The 24,221-nt window shown below is 39.8% G+C and overlaps 1 protein-coding gene across 2 annotated transcripts in view; it reads right to left on the bottom strand.

Annotated features, from left to right (window-relative positions):
- Nucleotides 1-24,221, bottom strand: part of TFCP2 (transcription factor CP2) — a 48,050-nt gene that overhangs the window by 20,398 nt on the left and 3,431 nt on the right. For both annotated transcript variants that reach the window (XM_045829778.1, XM_045829779.1), the window contains exons 2-4: nt 4,792-4,943; nt 2,183-2,259; nt 967-1,072 (exon numbers count right to left, since the gene is read on the bottom strand). In XM_045829778.1, the coding sequence (XP_045685734.1) occupies nt 967-1,072; nt 2,183-2,259; nt 4,792-4,943 (335 nt within the window). The remainder of the gene's footprint in view (nt 1-966; nt 1,073-2,182; nt 2,260-4,791; nt 4,944-24,221) is intronic.

Genomic DNA, 24,221 nt, shown 5'->3' with positions numbered 1-24,221 from the left:
TTTCGTCTAACAAAGGACACTATATGCACAGTGGAAGGACAACCCACAAGAATGGGAGAAAACATGCAAATCAATATCTAATGTGGGGTTAACAGCCAGAGTATATAAAAAACTCCTGCATTCCAACCACCCCCACCCCCCAGATTCGAAAATGGGCACAGGACTCGAATACACATTTCTCCAAAGTTATACAAATGGCCAATAAGCACATGGGAAGATACCCAACATCACTAATCATTAGAGAAATGTAAATCAAAATCACAGTGAGATGCCACTCCATATCCATTCAAGTGGCTAATATAAAAAAAGAAAAAAAGAAAAATAAATAAATGTTGGCACATATGTAGAATAATTAGAACCCTTGTTCATTCTGGTAGGAACATAAAATGGGCAGCCACTGTGGACAAACCGTATGGTGGTTACTAAAAAAACTGAAAGCAGAGACTGAAATAAGTACTTGTACATCCATGTTCACAGTAGCATTATTCATTCGCCATAGCCAAAAGGTGGAATTGACCTAGGCAGCCACTGAGGGGTGAACGGGAAAACAAAATGCGGTATCTATACACAATGGAATATTATTCAGTCATAAAAAGGAAATTCTGACTCATGCAATTATATAAACAAACCTTGAGGATTATACTAAGTGAAATAAGCTAATCACAAAAAGATAAATACTAGATTATTTAACTTATTAAAAATAGTTAAAATGTTATGTATATTTTACCACACCTAATTTTTTTTAAAAAATCACCCAGAAGTAACAGATATGACTGTTATGAGAAACAAAGTGTCCATACTTGCCAACTTTTGGTATCACCATACCAGTAATTTTTTTATACTTAGGCAACAGCCACTACCAATCCATGCTAACTGAGCCCGTGAAGCATTATGAACCAAGGTAAACATCAAGTAAAGAACATCACTTCTCAGACATTGCCTAGGCAGCAGGTTCCCGTAACTCACCTATGTCAAGAATCCTATCTCCAGGTCGGTTCCACCTCCAGCCCTCTAGTTGCTGGTGTTCGGTGTACTGTAGCCGTCTGTCATGGAACACTACACGGAATATACTCTAAAAGCAAACAACAAAACCGAATGATAATAGAATCCCTTAAAAATCAATGATGATAAACAAAAAATTGCAGTAGTCATCCCCGGTTGGTTTCTAGATACACCTAAAATTGTTTAAGACCTATTTCACTCTATTATTTATTTACTTATTTTTATTGATTTGAGAGGGAGGGAGGGACGGAGAGAGGGAGAGAAAGAAACAGAAACACTGATTAGTTGTTCCCCTTATTTATGCACTCATTGGTTGTTTCTTGTATGTGCCCTGACCGAAGATTGAACCCACAACCTTGAGTATCAGGAAAATGCTCTAATCAACTGAGTTACCTATTTCACTCTAAAACCCATACCATACCAAGCTCTATTTTAAGGTAAATTTTATAATTTCCCAAATATAATCTTTATCGTTTGGCTGGTACCATGTTTGGCTAAAACATCAGTCCTGACGGTAACCAGACACAAAGGACCCCTACCGGGGCACGTCTGCATGCCCCCACCGTTACTATGCAGTTGACAGTCAGCTTGGCTCTTCAGATGGACATGAAACCCCACCGAGTCCTCTGCTCGCCAACCCCCCATATAAACCAGGGGTGTCAAACTCATCTTCACCAGGGCCCATGTCAGCCTCGCGGTTGCCTTCAAAGGGCCGAATGTAATTTCAACTCCTAAACAGTTAAGGAGTAGTTACATTTAAACAGTCCTAAAATTATGTCTGCTCTTTGAAGGTAACCATGAGGCTAATGTGGCCCCCGGTGAAAATGAGTTTGACACCCCTGATATAAGCTGTAAACATTGAGAGTAAGCAGAAGTTGTTTCTATCAACTTGCCTTTTGTTACTCTTACTTTGCAGAGGTGCCTGTTAATTTCCTTCTCACCACCTTTTATAGCTGCTGACAACTCCTCTGTCCCAACTGTACTGAGAGTTCATTACCAGCACTCTAGACAAAGAAAACTGCTACTCATCCACACTAGCTTCTGTTTTCCTTACTACTAGACCAGGTACCCAAAAACACACTGGTACTTCTGTAAAGATCTCAAGAAGTTTACTTTGTACCATACAAAAAGAATTTCACTGAGCCAGGAGACTATCCTGAAACATAGTGATAAGTTTTACCTTCACCAACTTGCCATTAATTTCTGGAAGTTCTCCAAGTTTCCTATTGTCTAGCATTCGGATTTCATAAGACTGTCCTAGAAGAAAAAGTAATCATGTATTATATTCATCATAATTAACTTTCAAAATTCAGAAAGGAAAATTTCATTTGGGAGGAAAGTTTCTGTGTGGGTTGTTGTGATGGCAGCGAGTTGAATTTTATGAGAGCAATGTTCTCTGAGGATTCTGGGTATGGGCCCACTGTGCTCTGTCAGATGGGCTGGTGGGCTGAGGCGCGTGAGTCCTAGGGTGGGGGAAAGAACTAGCAGGTGCACCCAAGCTTCAGACACCGGCAGGCAGCTCAGGGGAAGGGAAGGTGTGCGGTGGGCCCAAGGATACCCAGGGGAGACCGGAACCTGTGTGCTGTCAGAGGAATAAGATGAGAACCCCCTTACTCCCATGACACCACAGGCTGTGGCACGCTTCCCCTCCCCCAACAGTTTACCTGCAGGCAGACTGAGGTGCTCAGAGGTGACACACATGTCTAGAATCAGCTTGGAGTTGGGGCAGCTAGAAAATGGTCCAAGCACAGATATGTATGTATACCACTGTCCTTGCAGTGCCATGGGACGTATTCATCTTTTAGACAGAATTGTGACTTGGAGTTACTGAATGAATAAAGATTCTTCTTGCTCCACACACCTACCCCCCAAAAAGGCAGTTTATCTTTTTGGAGCTTTGAAAGTGATGTTAGATTCTGTGTGGGATAAAAGTATACGAGGTCTGTCCAGAAGGCACCAGCCATGTAATATGAAATATAAAGACATTTACTGAAGAAGATACAAGAAACATTGTACATAGGACAATGACACCTCAGTTCCCTTCAAAGTAGGCACCTTGGGACCTCATACAACTCTCCTAATTGCCATCAGCTGCCCCATCATATTTGCCTGAATTTCATCAAGGGTCTGAAATCTCTTCCCTTTCAGAGATGACTTTAGTTTTGGGAAAAGCCAAATTTTGGAAGGCAACAAATCTGGCTGTAGGGGGGCGCTGAGTCACCTGGGTGATCTGATGCTTTGCTTAAAAACTCTGCATGCGACATGATGCATGAGCGGGTACGCTGTTGTGATGAAGCTGCCAATCACCAGTTGTCCACAACTGCAGCCTTCTGAATCATCTGAATAGTTTCCGCAGAGGAATGCTCAAGCTTAACACAAAATCTGATGCAGATTTGTTGCTCTACTTGCTCATTTTGAATGTGATGTCCACCCAGTACACATGCTCACTCAATGGTGTCTACCGCCCCCACTGACTAGTACAGTGAAATCACTGTTCACACATGCACATTCCAGTCCACTCTCCTTGGCTGCCAGGTTACGTTGATGCCACACAAACCATTCTCGTTATATTATTAATGGCTGGAATTTTTTCCAGACAGACGTCATACATTAGCCCTGGTCCTTTTCCTCAGTAATTCAATGTAGCTGGAAGCCAAACTACTCCTTGCATTTAAAACCCAGTTCTGCACTGGCTGGTGTGGTTCAGTGGACTGAGTGCTGGTCTGCTAACCACAAGATCGCCAGTCTGATTCCCAGTCAGGGCACAGGCCTTCTCCCTTTCTTTCTCCCCACCTTCCCTTCCATCTAACAGTAAATGAATAATGTAAAAAGTAAAAGTAAAATAAATGAAATATTTTATAAAACCCAGTTCTTCCATTGTGTGACCTTTTCAAGTTTGTTAATCTTTGCCTCAGTTGCCTCATCCACAAAATGAGAACAAGATTTAGTAGCCCATCTCATAGGGCTATAAGAGGAGTAAATGCCTGAATACATGTAACGCCATGTAAAACAATGTCCGGCACTCCATGGCTCAATGTGTGTCAGCTGCTGTCATTTCTGCTACGTCACCTACATCACCTAGAAGTGATATATTGTAGAAAGGGTCTTTCAAATCATTTAAGGATAGAGTAAAACTTAGTGAAAACCCTGTCTATCTTAGAAGAGCAGAGACCGAATCTCAGGAAAGTTTGTACACACCCACAATATTTTCTTTATGGAGGTATGACAGATAGTTGTTAAATGCAGGAGGAGTATTCATAAACTGCCTTACAGGCAAGAAAAAAAAAGAAAGAATAAAATTTAGTTTATTAAATATACAAGGGTATAATATTATTAGTATTGATAACAACAACTATAATCCTTTACTACATGCTGGGCATAGTGCTAGGTGTTTTCATACATTATACCAGTTAATTGATACAACTCTCTGAGGTATTATCAATCTCATTTTTACAGATAAGGAAACTGAAACATGAAGAGGTTAAGTAGCATGTCCAAGGCCACACAACTGATAAGCAAGAATGCTGGGTAGGGTAGTACTTCTCCGACAGTAACCAGGGAACATGACTGGACAAAAAGAGGGAGATGGGAACGGAAAATTGGCAGGAAGACAAAAGAAGCCAGGAATATGGTGTATATCACATATGACATTAAAACTCAAATATCTGAAGCAAGCCAGTGACTCTGACAGGTCACACTAGAAAAATGCGCTTTTACATGGAGTGTGCCCAATTAAACGTCATGGATCCAGCAGGGCTGCACTGAATGAAGGCACAGGAGGCACCTAACCTTGGTTGAGATAGGTCAGGGTTTCGTCGTGGAGCTTCACTGCCGGAGAGGTGGCAGCACACAGCACATACTGAAAAGGCAGGATTTTATTCTCATTATCAGGAGGCAAACTTGACTCTTCTTGCTTAAAAATGGGCAGTGCAAGGACATCACTGAAATAAAACAAATAAATGACTCTCATTAACATCTGACAAAGGTGCAAGAACACATTTATTATTGAAGAAATTTAACTGCAATTTGCTTTATAAAGCCATAAATACTACTCACTTTGTGGGGTTTCTTCCCAACCGTTCAGTTCAGATTACCTCCTATGACATCCCCCTGACAGTAACACTATGAGCAAAGACAGATACTCACTATGAAAACTACCTAAGTGCCTGAAAACTGCATTTCTAGGAAACGTAAGTATCCCTAGAAGGGCTCTGAAAATTGTATGTAGACTTCCAAAATCTCAATTTAGGACACTCAGCAATATAGTTGTTCTCAGAAAGGTACCAACTACAGTATCTTTTTTAAAAAGTTCTTTATTGTTGTTCAAGTACATTTGTCTCTATTTTCTCCCCACCATGTCCCCCCGCCCCACCCATTCCTGCCTCCCACTCTCAAACCCACCACCTTTGGCTTTGTCCATGTGTCCTTCAAACATGTTCCTCCATGCCTCCCCCCATTACCCCCTATTATCCCTCTCCCTCCTCCTCTCTGATTACTGTCAGATTGTTTTTTATTTCTATCCAACTACAGTATCTTCATAGAACAGTCCCCCCCTTATTCACGGTTTCCCCCATGGTTTCGGTCACCTGCAGTCTGAAAATATTAAATGGAAAATTGGAGACATAAACAATTCCTAAGTTTTAAGTTCCACACCATTCTGAGTAGTATGATGAAATCTCATGCTGTTCTGCTCTGTCCCACCCAGGGCGTGAATCATCCCTTTGTCCAACATACTCTCCGAATACGTTACCCACCTGGTAGTCGCTTAGCAGCACTGGCGGTTATCAGATATTTAGAAAGAGTGACAGTGAGAGCACACACACACACACACACACACACACACACACCCCTTTTGCTACAGTGTAGCAAAAGACATTAGTCTTTGGGAAACTTTGTTGCTATTCCATTCTTAAGTGTATCACATCTGATGATTCCTTGAAGGATTAGTGAAGATTACCAGGAATCAAAGCAAATCGGATTTGGCAACATAGCAACAGCTCAACCTTTAGGAATGTAGGGTGTTTTTTTCCTTCTCAAATTTCGGCGCCTAGCCAGGTTAATATATAGCAACAGTTCCTAGTCTTTTCAATAAAATGTGGCATTACACCTAACCCCTCATGACTAAGCAAAAGACTATAATTTGAGGCTGGAATTCTAAAATTGATTCTAAAATTACCCCTAAAAGTAACTCAGAATAGTATAGCCAAAGCAAACACACAAAACTGTATTTTCTCACCAGAGACTTTAAGATCTAAAGACCTCAAATATATCTGAATTACTCATGTTCTTGGTACACTGAATTTCTTTTACTCTGCTGTGGGAACAAAATACCACTCAGTCCCATATTCCTAGAGATGGAGGCTAACGGTCACTGGTACCTACTGTTCTAAGCCCCTGCTTATACCAAAACAGTAACAAATTCAACCAGAAACAATTTTGGAAATACAGAAAAGTCTGCTCCATCCAGAGGTAAGTTGAGTGCACACTGAGAAAACTCACTCTGGTGGACTCTCAGTAGTTGCCACCAATGTGTAACCTGGCATTTTATTATATTCTCTAATTGCTTCATGTATTTAATTCACTCAATAAAACATAAGCTATTTGAAGGAATTTCTCTTTTCTGTGTTTAGTAAATACTTTTGGTAGGATTTATATGTTTGATGGTTTCCATTCTCCCAAATACTCAGCCCTAATACATTGTGATCATTTTAGAATTCTCAACATCTCATAGTATCTCTGATCAAAGACAAGGATATGGAAAGCTTACCTGTTAAAAATAGTAAGTTGAGTATATTCTTAAAATAGGCATCGCTAAATAGAAATCAACACCTGAGAGTGGAGGCATAACAGTATCAGAAGTGATCTACCCTATATATAACTGGGATTCTCTGAAGAGCTGCTTTGTGGTCCCCTGAAGTATAAATTACCATATTTTGCAGTGTATAATGTGCACCTACATTTTTGGCCCAAACTTTCAGGAAAAAAATTTTTGTCTTAATTTTTAATTCAATTATTTATTTATTTATAGATACTTGTTTTCTGTATTATAAAGGAATTTTAGCATTTATTTTTGAACATATGGTACAAGAAATTTTATGTAAAAAATAATTACAAAACATAAGAACAGATACAAGGTACAAGAATCTATCTTACTCCGTGGATAAACAATACGTCACTCTTCATTTAATTTTTTTAAAGATTTTATTTATTTATTTTTAGAGAGGGAAGGGAGGGAGAAAGAGAGAGAGAGAAACATCAATGTGTGGTTGCTGGGGGTCATGGCCTGCAACCCAGGAATGTGCCCTGACTGGGAATTGAACCTGAGACACTTTGGTTCGAAGCCTGTGCTCAATCCACTGAGCTACACCAGCCAGGTCTTCATTTAATTTGGTTGAATTGTTGGCTGAAAATGCTTTTGTTGCAAGTTCATATTAAGTTCAACAAAATTAATTATCATATTCTGGGGTATTACTTTGTATACAGATATCATTATTGCTTTCTAGAGTTATGCCTTTAATGCATAAGCATAAATGAAAGAATTTAAAACACTCATATAGAGCCCTGGCTGGTGTAGCCCAGTGGATTGAGCACGATCTGTGAACCAAAGCATTGCAGGTTCGATTCTCAGTCAGGGCACATGCTGGGTTGTGGGCCAGGTCCCCAGTAGGGGGCTCTCGAGAGGCAACCACACACTGATATTTCACTCCCTCTCTTTCTCCCTCCCTTCCCCTCTCTTTAAATATAAATAAAATCTTTAAAATTAAAAAATAAATTTAAAAATTGCTAAAAAATAAAATAAAGCATTTATATAGATACAGGATTAGTACTACCCATGTATAGTGTGCATCCTTATTTTTCCCCTCAAGAAATTGGGCAAAAGTGCACATTACACATGGCAAAATATGGTACCCTTTTGATATAAGGCAGCCTCTGAATGATCTCTATCAATTCACAACTATAGTTTAACCTTCTCCCTCAGGTCTACAAGCTATTGAATGCCCTTTTCCAGAAAGAAGCCTAGATCACAGAGAGGGAGAGGTTTGATGAGCTCTATCTTGAGTAAGAGAAGCAAGGAGACAGGTATCTACAGCATCTAAAGAAATCAGAAACTAACACGGGACAATAAGATGCCATTAGCTTCTAGCTTCCCTATTTATAACCCTCATTTAGACTCCATTGTGACAAAAACAAAAAAATTTGAAAACCATGACAATATCCCTATGTTATAAGCATAAATGGGCAATAACTGAAGAGACTATACCCTACTCTGAGGTCAGCTTCAGAAGAAAAAAATATCCAGTAAATGACTGGTCATAACACCAGTTAAAGAGGAGAGAAAAGCAGACTGATTTCCTTGGATTTGTGAGCAGATCAGGGAGAAGACCTGGCAAAGAGAGGAGATGGCTCTGCAAGTTTTAACATGAAGCCAGTGAGATGTCCTGATTGCCGAGTAATGGTGAAATTGTCTTACTTTCTTGTTAGAAGCCTTCTGTCTCAAAGTGATAAAAAAGATTCTTGCTATCTGAACATCTAATGAAAAATCTCATTCAACTAAGAAGCAGCCAGCCTATATAATTTTAAAAATTGCCTTGCTAATTATTCTATTCACCCAGAAGGAATAAGAAATGAGTAGAATTATATTTTAAACCTAATGTGACCAAGAAGAAACTCATCAGAAAAGAGGAAGTGGTTGGAGCCTCAAAAGAAACCAACCAAGCCAAACAGACAAGGAAGAAGAACAAGGAACACATCAGATGTGATTCCTAGACTCTTAAAGAACAGGCTTCACACAGTGAAGACAGACCCAAGCCCAAGGGTGAAAGGTGCTAAAGGGGAGCACAAAAAGATTAAGATTGTCAAAAATGAAGTCCTGCCAATTTCACATTATCAGACAAGGAGGGGGGAGACGAGTGGAAGTATCTAGAAAGACTGGATGAAAAGCTCACCCATTAACTCAGAATTAGAAGGATATGCACAAGAAAAGTACATACAAGAGGAAAGAAACTATTTTTTAAATGTGGCACTGATACACAGAAGAGCAAGCCTGAGCCGAAGCCCAGAATGTGCTGAGACTTGCAAACAGGTAAGGGAGGCACAGTTCCACTCTGTGATGTAAATGGCGTATCACTAACTAATATGAGCAGAGACAGAAGAACATCTCAATTCCTGCATGTCTGTCTTTCTTCTATCTTTCCTGTACAGAAAAACTATTTTGAAAGTAGAAAGAGAAGACCAAATATGGGGAAACTAGATTAACGTCCAAGATAAATAAGGAGACTATCAAAAAGTGAAGGAATGAAATATATACACCTGGATGAAATTGTGTACCAGAATTAAAGAATGTACAGCTGAGACCCATGATGGCACTCTGTAAACTAAGACACATTTCATGATTCTGAAAATGCCAAAGTCACATCAGCTTTTTATGTCTGCAGTAGCAATTTTCAAAATGAGGAGCATATATTCTCCATACCTTACACCAGAGTGATCTGACATGAAATCTGGGCGAGACTTACAACAGGTTATTAAAAGAATAGTTTGGTAAAAAAAATAAATAAAAATAAAAGAATAGTTTGAGTAGTTACACAGGGCATCAGGGATCACTAGGAGACATAGCCAAACTAACTCATTTTCCTTTTTTCATATGATTTGATCAAGGAATGCTGCAAGCATCAGCATTTCTGGATTTTAGCAATGTATAAAATAAAGTCTTTGATACCCCTGTTCAAGGTGAAAACACATGAATCTTGCTACAGTTAAGTGGCTTTACAGATATACAACTGTACCTAAAGAATACAGGTAAGTCTAGATGATTTAGGTATGCCGCAGAACTCTAGAGAAACTCGTCCTCTGTAATATTATTCACAAATAAATGACTTGATGAGGACATTGAACAGGATGATGATCAAATATGCAAATCACAGGAATCTGGGATAGAAAAGCAAATATCCTATATGAGAGAATAACTTTTTAAATTAATTAATATATTTATTTTTAGAGAGAGGGAGGGAGAGAGACATCAATGTGCAATTGGTTGCCTATGCACACCCCCAACTGGGGACTGGCCTGCAACCCAGGCATGTGCCCTGACTGGGAATTGACCAGCCATCTTTTGGTTTGCAGGACAACTGAGTCACACCAGCCAGGGCAAAAGAATCAACTTTTACGGTAGAGTCATACCTTGGTGGTTGTTGGCTTTAGAACTCATCAAACCCTGTATTCGCTGTATTCTGATGAGTAAAAAACATTTCAGCACTTAGTGCTTGCTCAGGACTTGCCACACTTGCTAGAACTTGTATGAGTCACAACTCCTGCAAGAGAAGTGCTTCATCATTCAGTACTCATTGGTCTTGGCACCCGTCAGTTCTGGAATGAATTAACGTGTAGCAAGGCACCACTATAATTCTAATTGGCTGGAACAGGAAGCTAAATCTAATGGGATAAGATTTAATAAGGATAAATATTAAGCCATTCACTTAGAACTAAAAACAACAAAATGGTCCAATATACATGAGAAAGACTAGGGCTTTAAGAAAACATCTATATTAATGAGACAAACAGTGTACTATGGCTGCCAAAAATGCTGATATCAAGTTTCATTAAAAACAAAGTCTGATGATGGAAATGACATTCATCTCTTTGCAAATCAGACAACACTTGAGTACTGTTCTTAGTTCTGAATACAGAACTTTAAACAAGAAGATTTTAAAAATCTAAGAGAGAAATAAGAATTGAGGGGACCTAACATCATGCCATTTGAAGAATTAAATGAAGGAAATGAAGAGTGTTTATCTGAAGCAAAGAAATCTTGTTAGATATACTCTATAAAGAGAGTCAATTACCAGTTCAGGGTTGAGAGAGCTGGCCTCTTTAAAATGTCCTCACACAGCCTGGTGTGTCTCAGTGGGTTGGGCATTATCCCATAAACTGAAAGGTCATGGGTTTGATTCCCAGTCAGGGCAAATGCCTGGGTTGCAGGCCAGGTCCCCACTTGGGAGCATGCAAGAGACAACCAATGGATATTTCTCGCTCACATTGATGTTTCTCTCCCTCTCTCCCATCTCCTAGCCCTAAAAAAATCAATAAGCATGTCCTCAGATAAGGATTTAAAAAAAAAGCTTCCATCATTCATTCAAATATTTATTGAGTGCCTACTGGTGCCAGATACCACTCTAAGTACTAAAAATCACATACGGTTTCTTAAATAAATTTATTTTCCACCCTGGCTGGTGTAGCTTAGTGGATTGAGTGTGGACTGCAGACCAAGGGGTTGCCGGTTTGATTCCCAGTCAGGGCACATGCCTGGGTTGTGGCCAGGTTCCCAGTGGGAGCCATGTGAGAGGCAACCACACATTGATATTTCTCTCCTTCTCTTTCTCCCTCCCTTCCCCTCTCTCTAAAAATGAAATAAATAAAATATTTAAAAATACAAATTTATTTTCCTTTTTCCTCTTTTGTTTTAGTTTTATTTTTTATCCTCACTTGAGGACATGCTTACTGATTTTAGAGAGAGGGTTAAGGAGGGAGATGTATACCGATGTGAAAAACATCAAACTGGGGACTGAGCCCACAACCTAGGCCTGTACCCCGACCAGAATCGAACTCGGGACCTTTCAGTTTACAGGATGATGCTCCAACCAACTGAGCCACGTTGCCCAGGGAACTCTTTATTTTTTCTTTCCTTTGGTCTTCGATATTTCAGCAGTAGTGAATAACTGATGCCTCTTTTTAGTTCTTACTAATTGTTTAACACAAAGTTTATTGCATCATCTCTTTCCCATTCTATACACACTTCTCCCTAACCAATTTATATTCACTAAATTCTTTTTCATTTATGCCTAACCTACAGCTAAATGGTTGCTAGACAATTCCTATCTAAGTGTAACAGGACAAATGGCGAAACAGAGCTTGGAAAGAAATGAAAATAAATAAATCTAGACAATCCAAATATAGTCTTCAGTTTTATGTACCAGAAAAATTGCATGAGATTTCATAACTCGGTTGCTAAATGTTCCTTTAGTAGCTAATCTCCAAAGAGGGCCAAGGACGATCAACATCTCCACGTAGTCACACCTTTATGTGGCCCTCCCTCCACATTGAATCTGGTGAATCTGGACTGGTAAACTGCTTTTAACAAAGACAATCTGAAGGAAATACCAGTGTGCTAGGTCTGGCCTGGAAACTAATCTTTAAGGACTGTCAGCTTGCGCTTTGTTTGGGGAACCCTGACCTCCCAGGTGAGAAGTCTGGCTACTGTGCTGGGGAGACCACCTGGAGCAACACGTGAAAAGGGAGAGGCCTGAGGTATATGCAAAGAGACAGACAGATGCGAGTTGGGCAAGTGAGCCATCTTGAATGTCCCACATAAAGCAAATCTGCACAATCAATCCATGGGCTCATGAGAAGTCATAAATTGTTGTTTCAAGCCACTACATTTTAGCGGTGGTTTGTTAAGATATAAAATAGAGGAGTAGGCCCCTGTTCCAATGTTTCTAAAGAATTCTTTACAACCACATGTAATAGTAGTGCTAAATACATAAAGGAAGATATTAAATTCCTCACACAAAGAAAAAACCCAAAAGGGTACATTCCAAAAGCCATAGTATGGCACTTAAGGAAAAATAAACAACAAAGCACAGAACTGCTTCACTTATATTACCTTTTAAAACAGCAACTGATGCTACAAAAACTACATTGCCAATAAAGCATACTTATTTTCACTCTTCAGGTATAGAAATAGTAGTAAAGAATTTGATCTATGTGGCCAGATTCAAAGAATAAACCAACAGAAATATGCGTAAGAAGACAAGACGCGCACAATGATCAGCCTGACCCGTGAAGACAGCCGCCTCTCTCCTCCACCTTCCCAATGCTCTGGTCCTATGGCTTTCAAACTCTGGATACCATTCACATTAATTAAGTCATTTTAAAAAAGATTTTATTTATTTTTAGAGAGGGGAAGGGAGGGAGAAAGAGAGGGAGAGAAACATCAGTGTGTGGTTGCCTCCCAAACATGCCCACAACCCAGGCATGTGCCCTGCCTGGGAATCGAACTGGTGACCCCCTGGTTCACAGTCTGGCGCTCAATTCACTGAGCCACACCAGCCAGGGCTAATTAAATCATTTTTACATTAAGGCCCAGATGATACATATATATGTGTCTACAAAACTGGAACTAGTTTCAAAAACAATACTTATAGGCCCTGGCTGGCGTAGCTCAGTGGATTGAGCACAGGCTGCGAACCAAAATGTTGCAGGTTCGATTCCCAGTCAGGGTACATGCCTGGGTTGCAGGCCATAACCCCCAGCAACCGCACATTGATGTTTCTCTCTCTCTCTATCTCCCTTCCTTCCCTCTCTAAAAATAAATAAATAAAATCTTAAAAACAAAACAATACTTATTAATTTTTGTATTTTCTATTTGACTTTTTTAAATGTCGCCCACAATCTGCAGTTTGAAAAACACTATTCTAGTTTTTCTCTTAGAACTTTGCAATAAATTTGATCAAGTTTATTTACAGTCCATTTACCAGTATTTAAAAAACTAGCACAGTGAAAGACAAGCCTTCCGTATCAGACTGTAACTCAGCTACTTAAAAACAGGGATATTATCTACTTTAATAAATAACTAAACAAATACTCACAGAGACTCACACAGAGAGTAAACACAGACGGTACTCAAATAGAAAAGTGACTCTTCCTCCAACCCACCCTTACTGGGTCCCTTTTGACTCTCTCATTTATAAACTTATATGTACCTAACTCTCCACTGCAAAGCAACAAACAGTTCTGCAAAACCTAACAGCCAACATATTCATACCAAAGTCTGCCTTAAAAACTGCAATCCAAATCCTGCTTTTTAAGTCAGCAAATATTTGGAAATAAAATAGCTTTCGAGTCATCTTTTGTACCTACAGATTGCTTTACTAAATTAAAGGAGTTGGGTTTGTACGGGAGACATGTAAACACCAGTGGTTCTCAACTTTGGCTGCACTGCACATCAAGAATCACCAGGGAAGGTTTTAAATATCCCTTCCAGGCCATATCCCAATTAAATCAGAACTGGGAGGAAGAGGTTGGTGAGCTTAATTAGAGTGCTGCGTCTTAATAAGTCAAGGTAATGTGTTTGATCTCTATGTCATCTACAATGACCGCTTTTCTCCACCAAGACCTGATTTGACAGAGGCCTTCAGTCAGCCATGTTCGAACGTGACTAGTTAGGGCAAAGGAGTTGTTCCATGACCTCCACAAGGGAAAAACACTGAGCTTGACATTGAATCAGTAAATCCCTTCTAAACCTTTTTATTTTTTCTATTGATTTAGCAAATAGTCTTTGAGCACCTACGGTGTTCCAGGCCAGGCCCTACTTACTGTAGGTAGCAGGATATAGCAATAAACAAGTTGTAGGTAAGATCCCTTTACAAAGCATAGTATCACTGTCATCTAAATTTCTAACTCCCCACAGCAACAAATCATACTATTCTACAAACACCTACTGTTTTCCTACATTCCAGTTCCTTGTCCTTACAGTATTAACTAATACTCAAGGAAGCATAAATCAATTATTTAAAAATATAGTAAAAATGATGTGACTCAAAAGGGCTTAGTGTGTTTCTAGTATCTATTTTACTCAACTCTGCTCTCAGGAGCTTAACTCCACTCCCCTCCAGCTTCAAACCTGGAACGCAGAACACAGACTGCTGAATACGAAATCAAAACACAAGTGAGCAGTAGATGAAAAACACCGTATCTGGACTTTATACTGATTCTGCCCCTGATAGAGATACTGGTCATCTGATAGCCTTTCTTTAGGAATACTGTTTGTGGAACTTTTTTCCAGATCTCAATATGGGCTTAATATTCTTTAAATACTTTAAGAAGGTGCTTTTAGGTATAAAACATTCTATTTCTTCAGCACAGTTATGACAGACCAGAGGTTTGAACAGTTGCCATCATGTACCTATCAAATTTACTGAACACTGACACTAATTTCTTTTCCCCCCAAGTCTTTGACTCTCCCTCATTTCTACTCTGCTATTTGCCAATTCACAATTTAGTCCTCTGGGCAAGGTGTTTTTTAATTTATTTTAGCTAAGAAAGTCACTAAAAACTTCTAATTTCAAATCTGTCTGCAAGCCTTACTTATTTTGGAAGTGGAAAATATCTGACCAATGTCAGATACTTCCAAAAAGCTTGTAAGATGTTAAATGCTTAATCAAAGACTTCTGAATCAGCAAAGCCCTACCTCAGGAGATTTGCCAGATACAAGTCTCTTTCTCAGTTTTTTTTTCCCCCCTGCATTACAGGATTAGCTCTTACCAGCCTAAAAATCTCATTAAAACACTGCTAATTGAAAACATCACCTGTGGCATCATTAGTACTAGGCTCTTTTATTAAATTTCTGAAATTACTGACTCTTCCTATTAATGGCAAGGTGATGAATGGCAACCTGACACAGTATTCATGGGTTACATAACCAGGAAATCTGACAATTTCAATATAGAAAGTAGAACTGCCGCTCAGGCTGGTGTGGCTCAGTGGACTGAGTGCCAGCCTTCAGCCCAAAAGGTTGCCAGTTCAATTCCCAGTCAGGGCACATGCCTGGCTTGTGGCCAGGTTCCCAGTTGGGGACAGGTGAGAGGAAACCAATTGATGTTTCTCTCCCTCTCTTTCTCTCTCCTTTCCCCTCACTCTAAAAATAAATAATAAAATACTTAAAAAAAGAGAGAGAAAAGCATAACTCCCATTTCTGTATTAAAAGATCTGACATCTACCATCATCATATGACCTAATTGAGGGAACAACAGTTTCTGTGTTTGTTTTCCTGTGAATAAGGGAAACTACACTTAGCCCCTCATAGTGGTAAGCCTCAAAGCCTCATGCAGGTCCCAAATGTCTGCCAGTTGCTGCTGCCGCTGCCACCCCTTTTTCCTCTTTCACAGTTAAGCTTTTCTCCCTCTTTGCTGGCAAGAAGTATCACTCACCACCTTTGGGGTTCTTCTGCTTTGCTCATTCCATCCCCAGTACCAAACCTAGTTTCAAGGCCACAGAATCTCCCTAACCCTGATACCTCCCTACACTGAAAGACAAACACAGATAGTTTTCTGTTTTTTAAGATTTGAACTGATAATGACTTCTGGGAAAATCCTAAAGGTACCAGAACACTAGTCCTACGAAATGGTAAAAGGCTTCAGATATCTCCTCTCCCTTTATGCTCGCAGTGTGGGGCTTAGAAAAGTTCTCCTCCTCCTCTTCCTTCAGACCACAACTCTGATGAAGGCCCTCTCTTCTAAAATGGCCAACACTTCCAAGACGTCCTCGATTAGTTCTGATGCTGCAAACAAAGCAGAACTCTTATCTGCTCCCTTTCTTTTATAGAGAATCAATTTACATCTCTAAGAACATGCAAAGCAGAAGATACTCAGTTTATTTGCTAAGCATCAACCCTTTTTAGCAATGATAACTTTTTATCATTATCCTCCAATCTGCAGCCACAGTAACCTTTAAAAATGTAAATCTAAAATATCACTACTCTGTTTACAATGCTTCAGTGGCCTCTCAGTGAGATCATGATAGTTCTCACCAGGGCTCCCAAGTCCTTTCTAAACTGGCTCAGCTTACCTGTACAGTCTCATCTCATACTTCCCACTTTTCCTTTCTCTTTTTTGAAAGTTCCGGCTGAATAACTGAAGTGCCTTTTCCTTGCTCTCCCCTCTACTCCACTTCCCCCCCAACTATTACCCCAGGAAGTGTAACAGCAACTGCAAAGGCCCTGAGGTGGGAGTGCGCACAGCGCATGCGGCTGTGAGGCCGCCAGACTCGGTCAGAGAGGCAGTCCATGGGATCAGTGCCAGAACTCAGGCTTGTACTCAAAGTGAGATGCAAAACCATTGGAGAGTTTTCTGGAGGAAAGTAACATGATCTGTTATCATACATAATTTGTCATACAATTTATCACTCAATCAGGGACATTTTGGTGAGCAAATGAGTGTGCTACTAATAGTTAACTCAGGACAATAAGCATCAACAAGACCTTAATTTTAAAAGGCTTCTGCATGGAGCCAGATAGAAGGGATTCCTCTGGCCAAATCTGGAACAATTTTATCAAAATATATAGTGATAATAAAAGACTAATTTCCTGGTAATAACCTGTTGCATAAACTAATCTGAGGCTACAGGGATAAAAATAAATAAATAACAGAAAGCTCTTTGAAAGCCAACTAATAAATGTAGAAGATATGATTAGAAAAATCATCATTTAGCAACCATCATAAAGATAATTGATTAGGTCAAGAATAATCAGTAAATGCTCAAACTGGTGGAAGTCTGAAAATGGGATATTTCCATAGTCTCAAAATATCTCCTCAAAAAAACCAAGTCAATTCTTCTAAAAGATCAACAAAACTGACAAACTTATAGCTAGATTGTCCAGGAAAAAAAGAGAGAAGACACAAAAAAATAAAATCAGAAATGAAAGTATGCTATTACTACCAAACTTACAGTAATGAAAGGATTATAAGAGAAAACTATAAATAATTTATACACAACAAACTAGATAACCTACATAAAACAGGCAAATTTTTACAAACACACAAAGTACCAAAACTGACTGAAGAAGAATAAAAAAGTCTCAATAGACCATTTATAATGAAATTGGATCAGCAACCAAAAACCTCTTGACACTGAAAAATTCTAGGGCCAAATGCCTTCATTGGTGAACTGTATCAAACATTTAAAGAATTAACACCAATTTTACTCAAACTCTTCCAAAAGAGAGAAGAGGAGGGAACACTTCCTCACATTCTATGAAACCAGCGTTGTTCTGAAACCAAAGCCAGGTGGAGAGATCACGAGAAAAGAACACTGCAGACCAAGTCTCTTATGAATAAAGACACAAAAGTCCTCAACAAAATATTAGCAAACTGAATCTGACAGTACATTAAAATGATTGTAAACTATGACCAAGTAGGATTTATCCCAGGAATGCAAGGGTAGTTCAGCACAAGTAAATCAATCAATGAAATACCTCACATAATCATCTCAACAGAGAAAAGACTACAAAATTCAACACCCTTTTATGATGAAAAAAAAAAAACACAACTCAGTAAAACTTTGATGACATTATGCTAAGCGAAATAATGCAACCAAAAAGGACAAATTTACAAGACTCCAATTATGTGAGGTCCTAGGAGCAGTCAAGTTCACACAGACAGAAAGGAGAGTGGTGGCTGCCGGGGCTGGGGGCACTGGTGATCAGTGGGTACGGAGTTGCAGTTTGGGATGACGAAGAAGCTCTGGAAATGGATGGCAGTGATGACTACACAACAACGTGAATGTGCGTAATGTTACTGAACTGTATGCTTACAAACAGCTAAAATGATAAATTTTATATTATGTGCATTTTACCATAAACACACACACACAGAGCAAACTAGGATTAGATGCAGATGTCCTTAACATTAAAAGGGTATTATGAAAAATCCAAATTTCAATGATGAAAGACTAAAAGCTTTCCCTCTAAGATCAGCAGTAAGACCAGGATGCACTACTGCTATTCAACATTGTACTGGAAATCCTAGAACAATGCAAGAAAAAGAAATAAAAGGTATACAAATTGGAAAAAAAAAAGAACTTTTTCAAGAATGTGAAAAGACGACCTACAGAATGGGAGAAAATATTTGCAAAGCATATATCTGATGACGATCTTGTATCCAGAATAGATAAATAACTTATAACACAACAACAAAAAAGACAACAACCCAATTTAAAATTGGGCAAGGCAGGCTTCTGGTGTAGACAGCGGTGTAGGTTAATGCAGGAGTTGCCTCCTCCCACAACCACATCAAAATTACAGCTAAACTACAGAAACACCATCATTCAGAACTGCCAGAAATTGAGCTGAATAGAAGTTCTGCAACTATGGAATTAAAGAAGAAACCACACGGAGACTGGTAGGAGGGGCAGAGAAGCCGACCAGGCTGGTCTCACACCCACGTATGGTGGGTAAAAACCAAAGTGATGTCACAGCTGAGGAACAAGGGTGCCAGCCCCACACCAGGCCCCCTCAGCCCAAGGTTCCAATACCAGGGTGATAAGTCTCCATAACTTCTTGCTGTTAAAAAAAGCAAGGATCAAGGCCAATGAAGACAAAAATTTCTGGAGTCCCAGGCAGCTCCTCTTAAAGGATCCACACGTGAACTTACTCAGACTCACTCCCTCTGAGCTCAAGCACAGGGGCAACAGCTTGAAAGGCGGCATCAGGGTGAGAGCTGGGAGGCATCAGGGTGAGAGCTGGGAGGCAGCCCTCTCTCAGAAACAGGTGCTGGCAGAGACCGCTGTTCCTTTGATGAGCCCACCTCTCATAAAGCCAGCAGGCAGGCCCCATATCTGAGATCCATCAACCTAACTCATGCTATTTGCCCCACCCTGGTGATTCCCTGAGACCCCACCCCACCCAACTTTCAGGCCCTCCCAAACTGTTTCCAGTGGTTATTCCTGATGAATAGCTTGTCATGGCTTATGCTTCAGATTTCTCTAAATTCTCTCAAGCAAGCAGCATCTGACCTTAACAAGCCCCATTCTCTTGGTAAGTGGCCCCAGGCTCAGCACTAGCAGGAGCAAGCCTTGGTTCACAGCTTGGCCTCACCTGGGCACCTCCAAGCCCAGCATAAGTAGCAGCCACCTGCAGGTAGCTTATGCCAGGCAGCCCCAGGAAGAATACAGGCAGTGGCTGACCTTGGCTGACCTCCCAGGAGCTCCAGAGCCAGCACACCTAGTAGAGTTACAGACCACATCAGAGTACCACCACCCAACCATCTCCACAAGCAACACCCTCAGGGGGCAGACTCGGCAGGCATTAGGGCCCTGCTGAAGTATGTCCTGCTCTGTGTAGTGGGCCCCTGCCCAGCAGATCCTCCACAGTGGTCAGAGGTTGGTGGTTGGTAGTCAGTGGTCACAGCCAGCCCTTGCAGCTGACTGGCCTGGGTAAATCCCTCCTATAGACGTGCTAATAGCAATCAAGAACCAACTATAAGAGGAGGCTGTAGACAGCCCACAGGGTACTTGAGTACCGAGTACTCACGTGAGTACTGAGTACTCACGTGAGTACTGAGGTTGGGTGATGGGAGGCTGTGCCACTGGACCCTACAGGACACCTACTACATTAGACCACTCCAGCAAGCCTGGGAGATACAGCAGCTCTAGCTAATTCATAGAAACAAACCGAGGGAGGCTGCCAAAATGAAGAGACAAAGAAATATGGCCCAAATAAAAGCACAGGAAAAAAACTCCAGAAAAAGAACTAGACAAAATAGAGACAAGCAATCTAATTTACTAGATGTAGAGTTCAAAACACTGGTTATAAATTTGCTCAATTAACCTAGAAAGAACCTCAGCAGCATAAAAAAGATTCAGTCAGAAATGGAGGATACACTAATTGAAGTAAAGAATAATTTACAGGGAATCAATAGTAGAGTAGATGAAGCTGAGAATCAAATCAGCAATTTTAAATATAAGGAAGAAAACAATACTGAATTAGAACAGTAAGAAGAAACAATAATTTTTTTTTAAAAGAGGATAGTGTAAGGAGCCTCTGAGCAACTCCAAGTATAACAACACTTGCATCATGGGGGTGCAGGAAGAAGAGAGACAGCAAGAAATTAAAAACCTGTTTGAAAAAAATGACAGAAAACTTCCCTAACTTAGTGAAGGAAATAAATGTAAAAGTCCAGGAAGAGCAGAGAGCCCCAAATAAGACGAACCCAAAGAAGCCCACACCAAGATACATCATAATTAAGATGGCAAAGGTTAAATACAAAGAAAGAACCTCAGAAGCAGCAAGAGAAAAGCAGTTAGTTACCTATACAGTAGTATAACTGTCAGCTACCCCACAGGGTACTTGAGTATAAGACTCCCCCATAAGTCTACCCCATAAGACTGTCAGCTGATTTCTCAAAAGAAACTTTTCAGGCCAGAAGGGATTGGCAAGAAACATTTAAAGTGATGAAAAACAAGGACCAAGAATCAAGATTACTCTACCCAGAAAAGCTATCATTTAGAATGAAGGACAGATAAGAGACTCCCAGACAAGAAAAAGCTGAAGGAGTTCATCACCACCAAACCAGTATTATATGAAATGTTAAAAGAGTCTACTTTAAGAAGATCAAAAATATGAACAATAAAATGGCAATATATATCTATCAACAATTGAATCTAAAAAACAAAATAAACAAGTGGAATAGAAACAAAATCATAGATACAGAGAATGCTTTGATGATTGCCAGATGAGTAGGCAGGTTGGGGGAATGGGTGAAACAGGTAAAGGGATTAAGAAGTACAAATTGGTTGTTACAGAAGAGTCATGAGGATATAAAGTCCTGAGGAAGTGGGGGGGGGGGCGCTGAATGGAGGGGAGTAAAGAGGGAAAAACTGGGACAGCTGTAATGGCATGAAAAATAAAATATAATTTAGAGAATAGCGGACAAGGGACTGAATGGACACTTCTCCAGAGAAGACACATGAGTCATTCAAATGGTCAACCAGCTCATGAAATGATGTTCAACATCGTGGACTTTAAGGAAATGGGGGAAAAACCCCACAATGAGATACTAGTTCAGACTCAGTAGGATGGCTTTAATCTAAAACAACAACAAAAACTGACCCATGTGGCTCAGTTGGTTGGGTGTTGTTCCACAAAGCAGAAGGTCCCAGGTTCAATTCCCGGTCAGGGCATGTACCTGGGTTGTGGGTTGGGTCCCCTGTTGGGGTGCATATGAGAGGCAACCGATCCATGCCTCTCTCCCTCTCTTTCTCCCTCCTTAGCCCTTGCTTTAAAAATAAGTAAAATTTTTTTTTAATTAAAAAAAATAGCTTGGCGGTTCTTGAAAAAAATTAAGCATATACTACACACCGAATGGCCAAAATCTGGAACACTGACAACAGCAAATGCTGACAAGGATGTGAAGCAAAAGGAACTCTCACTCATTGCTGATGGGAAGCAAAATGGTACAGTCACTTTGAAGAACATTTTGGTGGTTTCTTACAAAACTAAACATACTCTTACTATATGACCCAGCAATAACACTCAATGATATTTACCCAAAGCAGCTGAAAACTATCTTCACACAAAAACCTGCACATGGATGTTTATACCAGCTTTACTCGTAACTGACAAAACTTGGAAGAACTAAGATGTCCTTGTGAATGGATAAATAAATCCTTCCAGACAATGAAATATTATTCACTGCTAAAAAGAAATGAGCTATGGAGCCATAAAAAGACATGGAGGAATATTAAATGCATATTACTAAGTGAAAGAAGAGTCTACATATTGTACGATTCCAATTATATGACCCCCTGGAAAAGACAAAACTATGGAGACAGTAAAAAGATTAAAAGTTGCCAGCCATGGCCAGTGTGGCTCAGTTGGTTGGAACACAGTCCTGTGCACCAAAAGGCTGGGAGTTCAATTCCTAATCAGGGCAATTACCTGGATTGATGGTTTAATATCCAATCAGGGTGTGTATGGGAGGTAACCAATCAATGTTCCTCTCTCAACGTTTTTCTCTCTCTCTTCCTCCCACCCTCTCTCTCTAAACTCAATAAACACATTTACAAATAAAAACAAAAAGGTTAATAGCTGTAAGGGATGGGAGTGGGGAAATGAACAGGCAGAACATGGAAGATTATTAGAGCAGCAAAAATACTTTGTATTGACATGATGGATACATGTCATTATAAATTTGTCTAAAACGCTAGAATGTACAACACCAAGAGTGAAGAGCGAACCCTAAAGTAAACTATGGACTTTGGGTGATTATGGTGTGTCAGTGTGGTTCATCAATGCAGGTCCTGTTACCACCCTGGTGCAGGATGTTGACAGTAGGGGAGGCTTTACATGGATGGAGGCAGGAAGTATGTGAGAAATTTCTTTTCTTTTTTTTTTTTTTTAAAGATTTTATTTATTTATTTTTAGGGAGGGAAGGGAGGGGGGGAGAGAGAGAAACATCAATGTGCGGTTGCTGGGGGTTATGGCCCGCAACCCAGGAATGTACCCTGGCTGGGAATTGAACCTGGGACACTTTGGTTCCCAGCCCACGCTCAATCCACTGAGCTATGCCAGCCAGGGCGAGAAATTTCTGTATCTTCCTCTATTGCTATGAACCTAAAACTACTAAAAAAAAGTCTTTAAATTCCAAAAAAAAAGTTAATCAAAGAATTAAAAGTTAATCATAATCATTGATATGACCCATCAATTCCAACTCTAAATATATACCCGAGAAATGAAGATACGTATAGTGCAGCATGGTGACTATGGTCAGTGACAATGTGTTGCACATCTGAATGTTGCTGACACTTCTTGTAACTATGTACAGCGATGGATGGTGATGGATGGTAACTGGACTTATTGTGGTGACTGTTTCACAAATACACCAAATCATTACATTGTACACCTGAAACTGATACAATGTTATACATCAATTATACCTCAGTAAAAAGAAAAAAATGTTTACACAGAAACTTGTACATGAATATTTATAAACATTCTGTTGTCATTTCCTTCATAAATACAACGCTATGTTACGGTTATTCATAAAAGTCAAAAAGTAGAAATGACCTAAATGTCCATTAAGAGATGAGTGGACAAATTGTGATATGTACATACAATGACATATGACTCAGCCACAAAAAGAGAATGAAGTACTGAAGCATTAATACATGGTACAATGTGGACAAACCCTGAAAACTTATGCTAAGTGACAGAAGCCAGACACACAAAGTCACCCATCCTATGATTCCATTATGTGAACTATCCAGAACAGATCCATTCAGAGACACGATGCATATTAGCGGTTACTAGGGAGACAGGGGAGGGGGAAGTGAGAAGCACTGTTGAGCAGGCAGAGGGTTTTCTTTGGGGGCGATAAGTAGAAAACCAGAACTAGAGGTGGTGGTTGCACAACACTGTGAACACATTAAATACCACTGAGCTCTTCGCTTTAAAACGATTACTTGCAAGTAATGTGAATTCCACTTCAACTTAAAAAATGAGAAAAAGGTAAAATCTTAAAACAAAATTTAATCTTTACTTTTTAAATAACTGTTCTATTGAAATACAATTCGTATGTCATACAATTCACCCATTTAGAATGTACAACGCAATTGTCTTCAGGTAGTCATAGAGTTGTGCAACCTCACAGCTCTAGAACCTTTTTATCGCC

The sequence above is a fragment of the Phyllostomus hastatus genome, unplaced genomic scaffold, assembly GCF_019186645.2.
Source record: "Phyllostomus hastatus isolate PE091 unplaced genomic scaffold, TTU_PhHast_1.1 phas_scaffold_93, whole genome shotgun sequence".
Taxonomy (NCBI): domain Eukaryota; kingdom Metazoa; phylum Chordata; class Mammalia; order Chiroptera; family Phyllostomidae; genus Phyllostomus; species Phyllostomus hastatus.
This window is presented reverse-complemented; position numbering and strand designations above follow the sequence as displayed.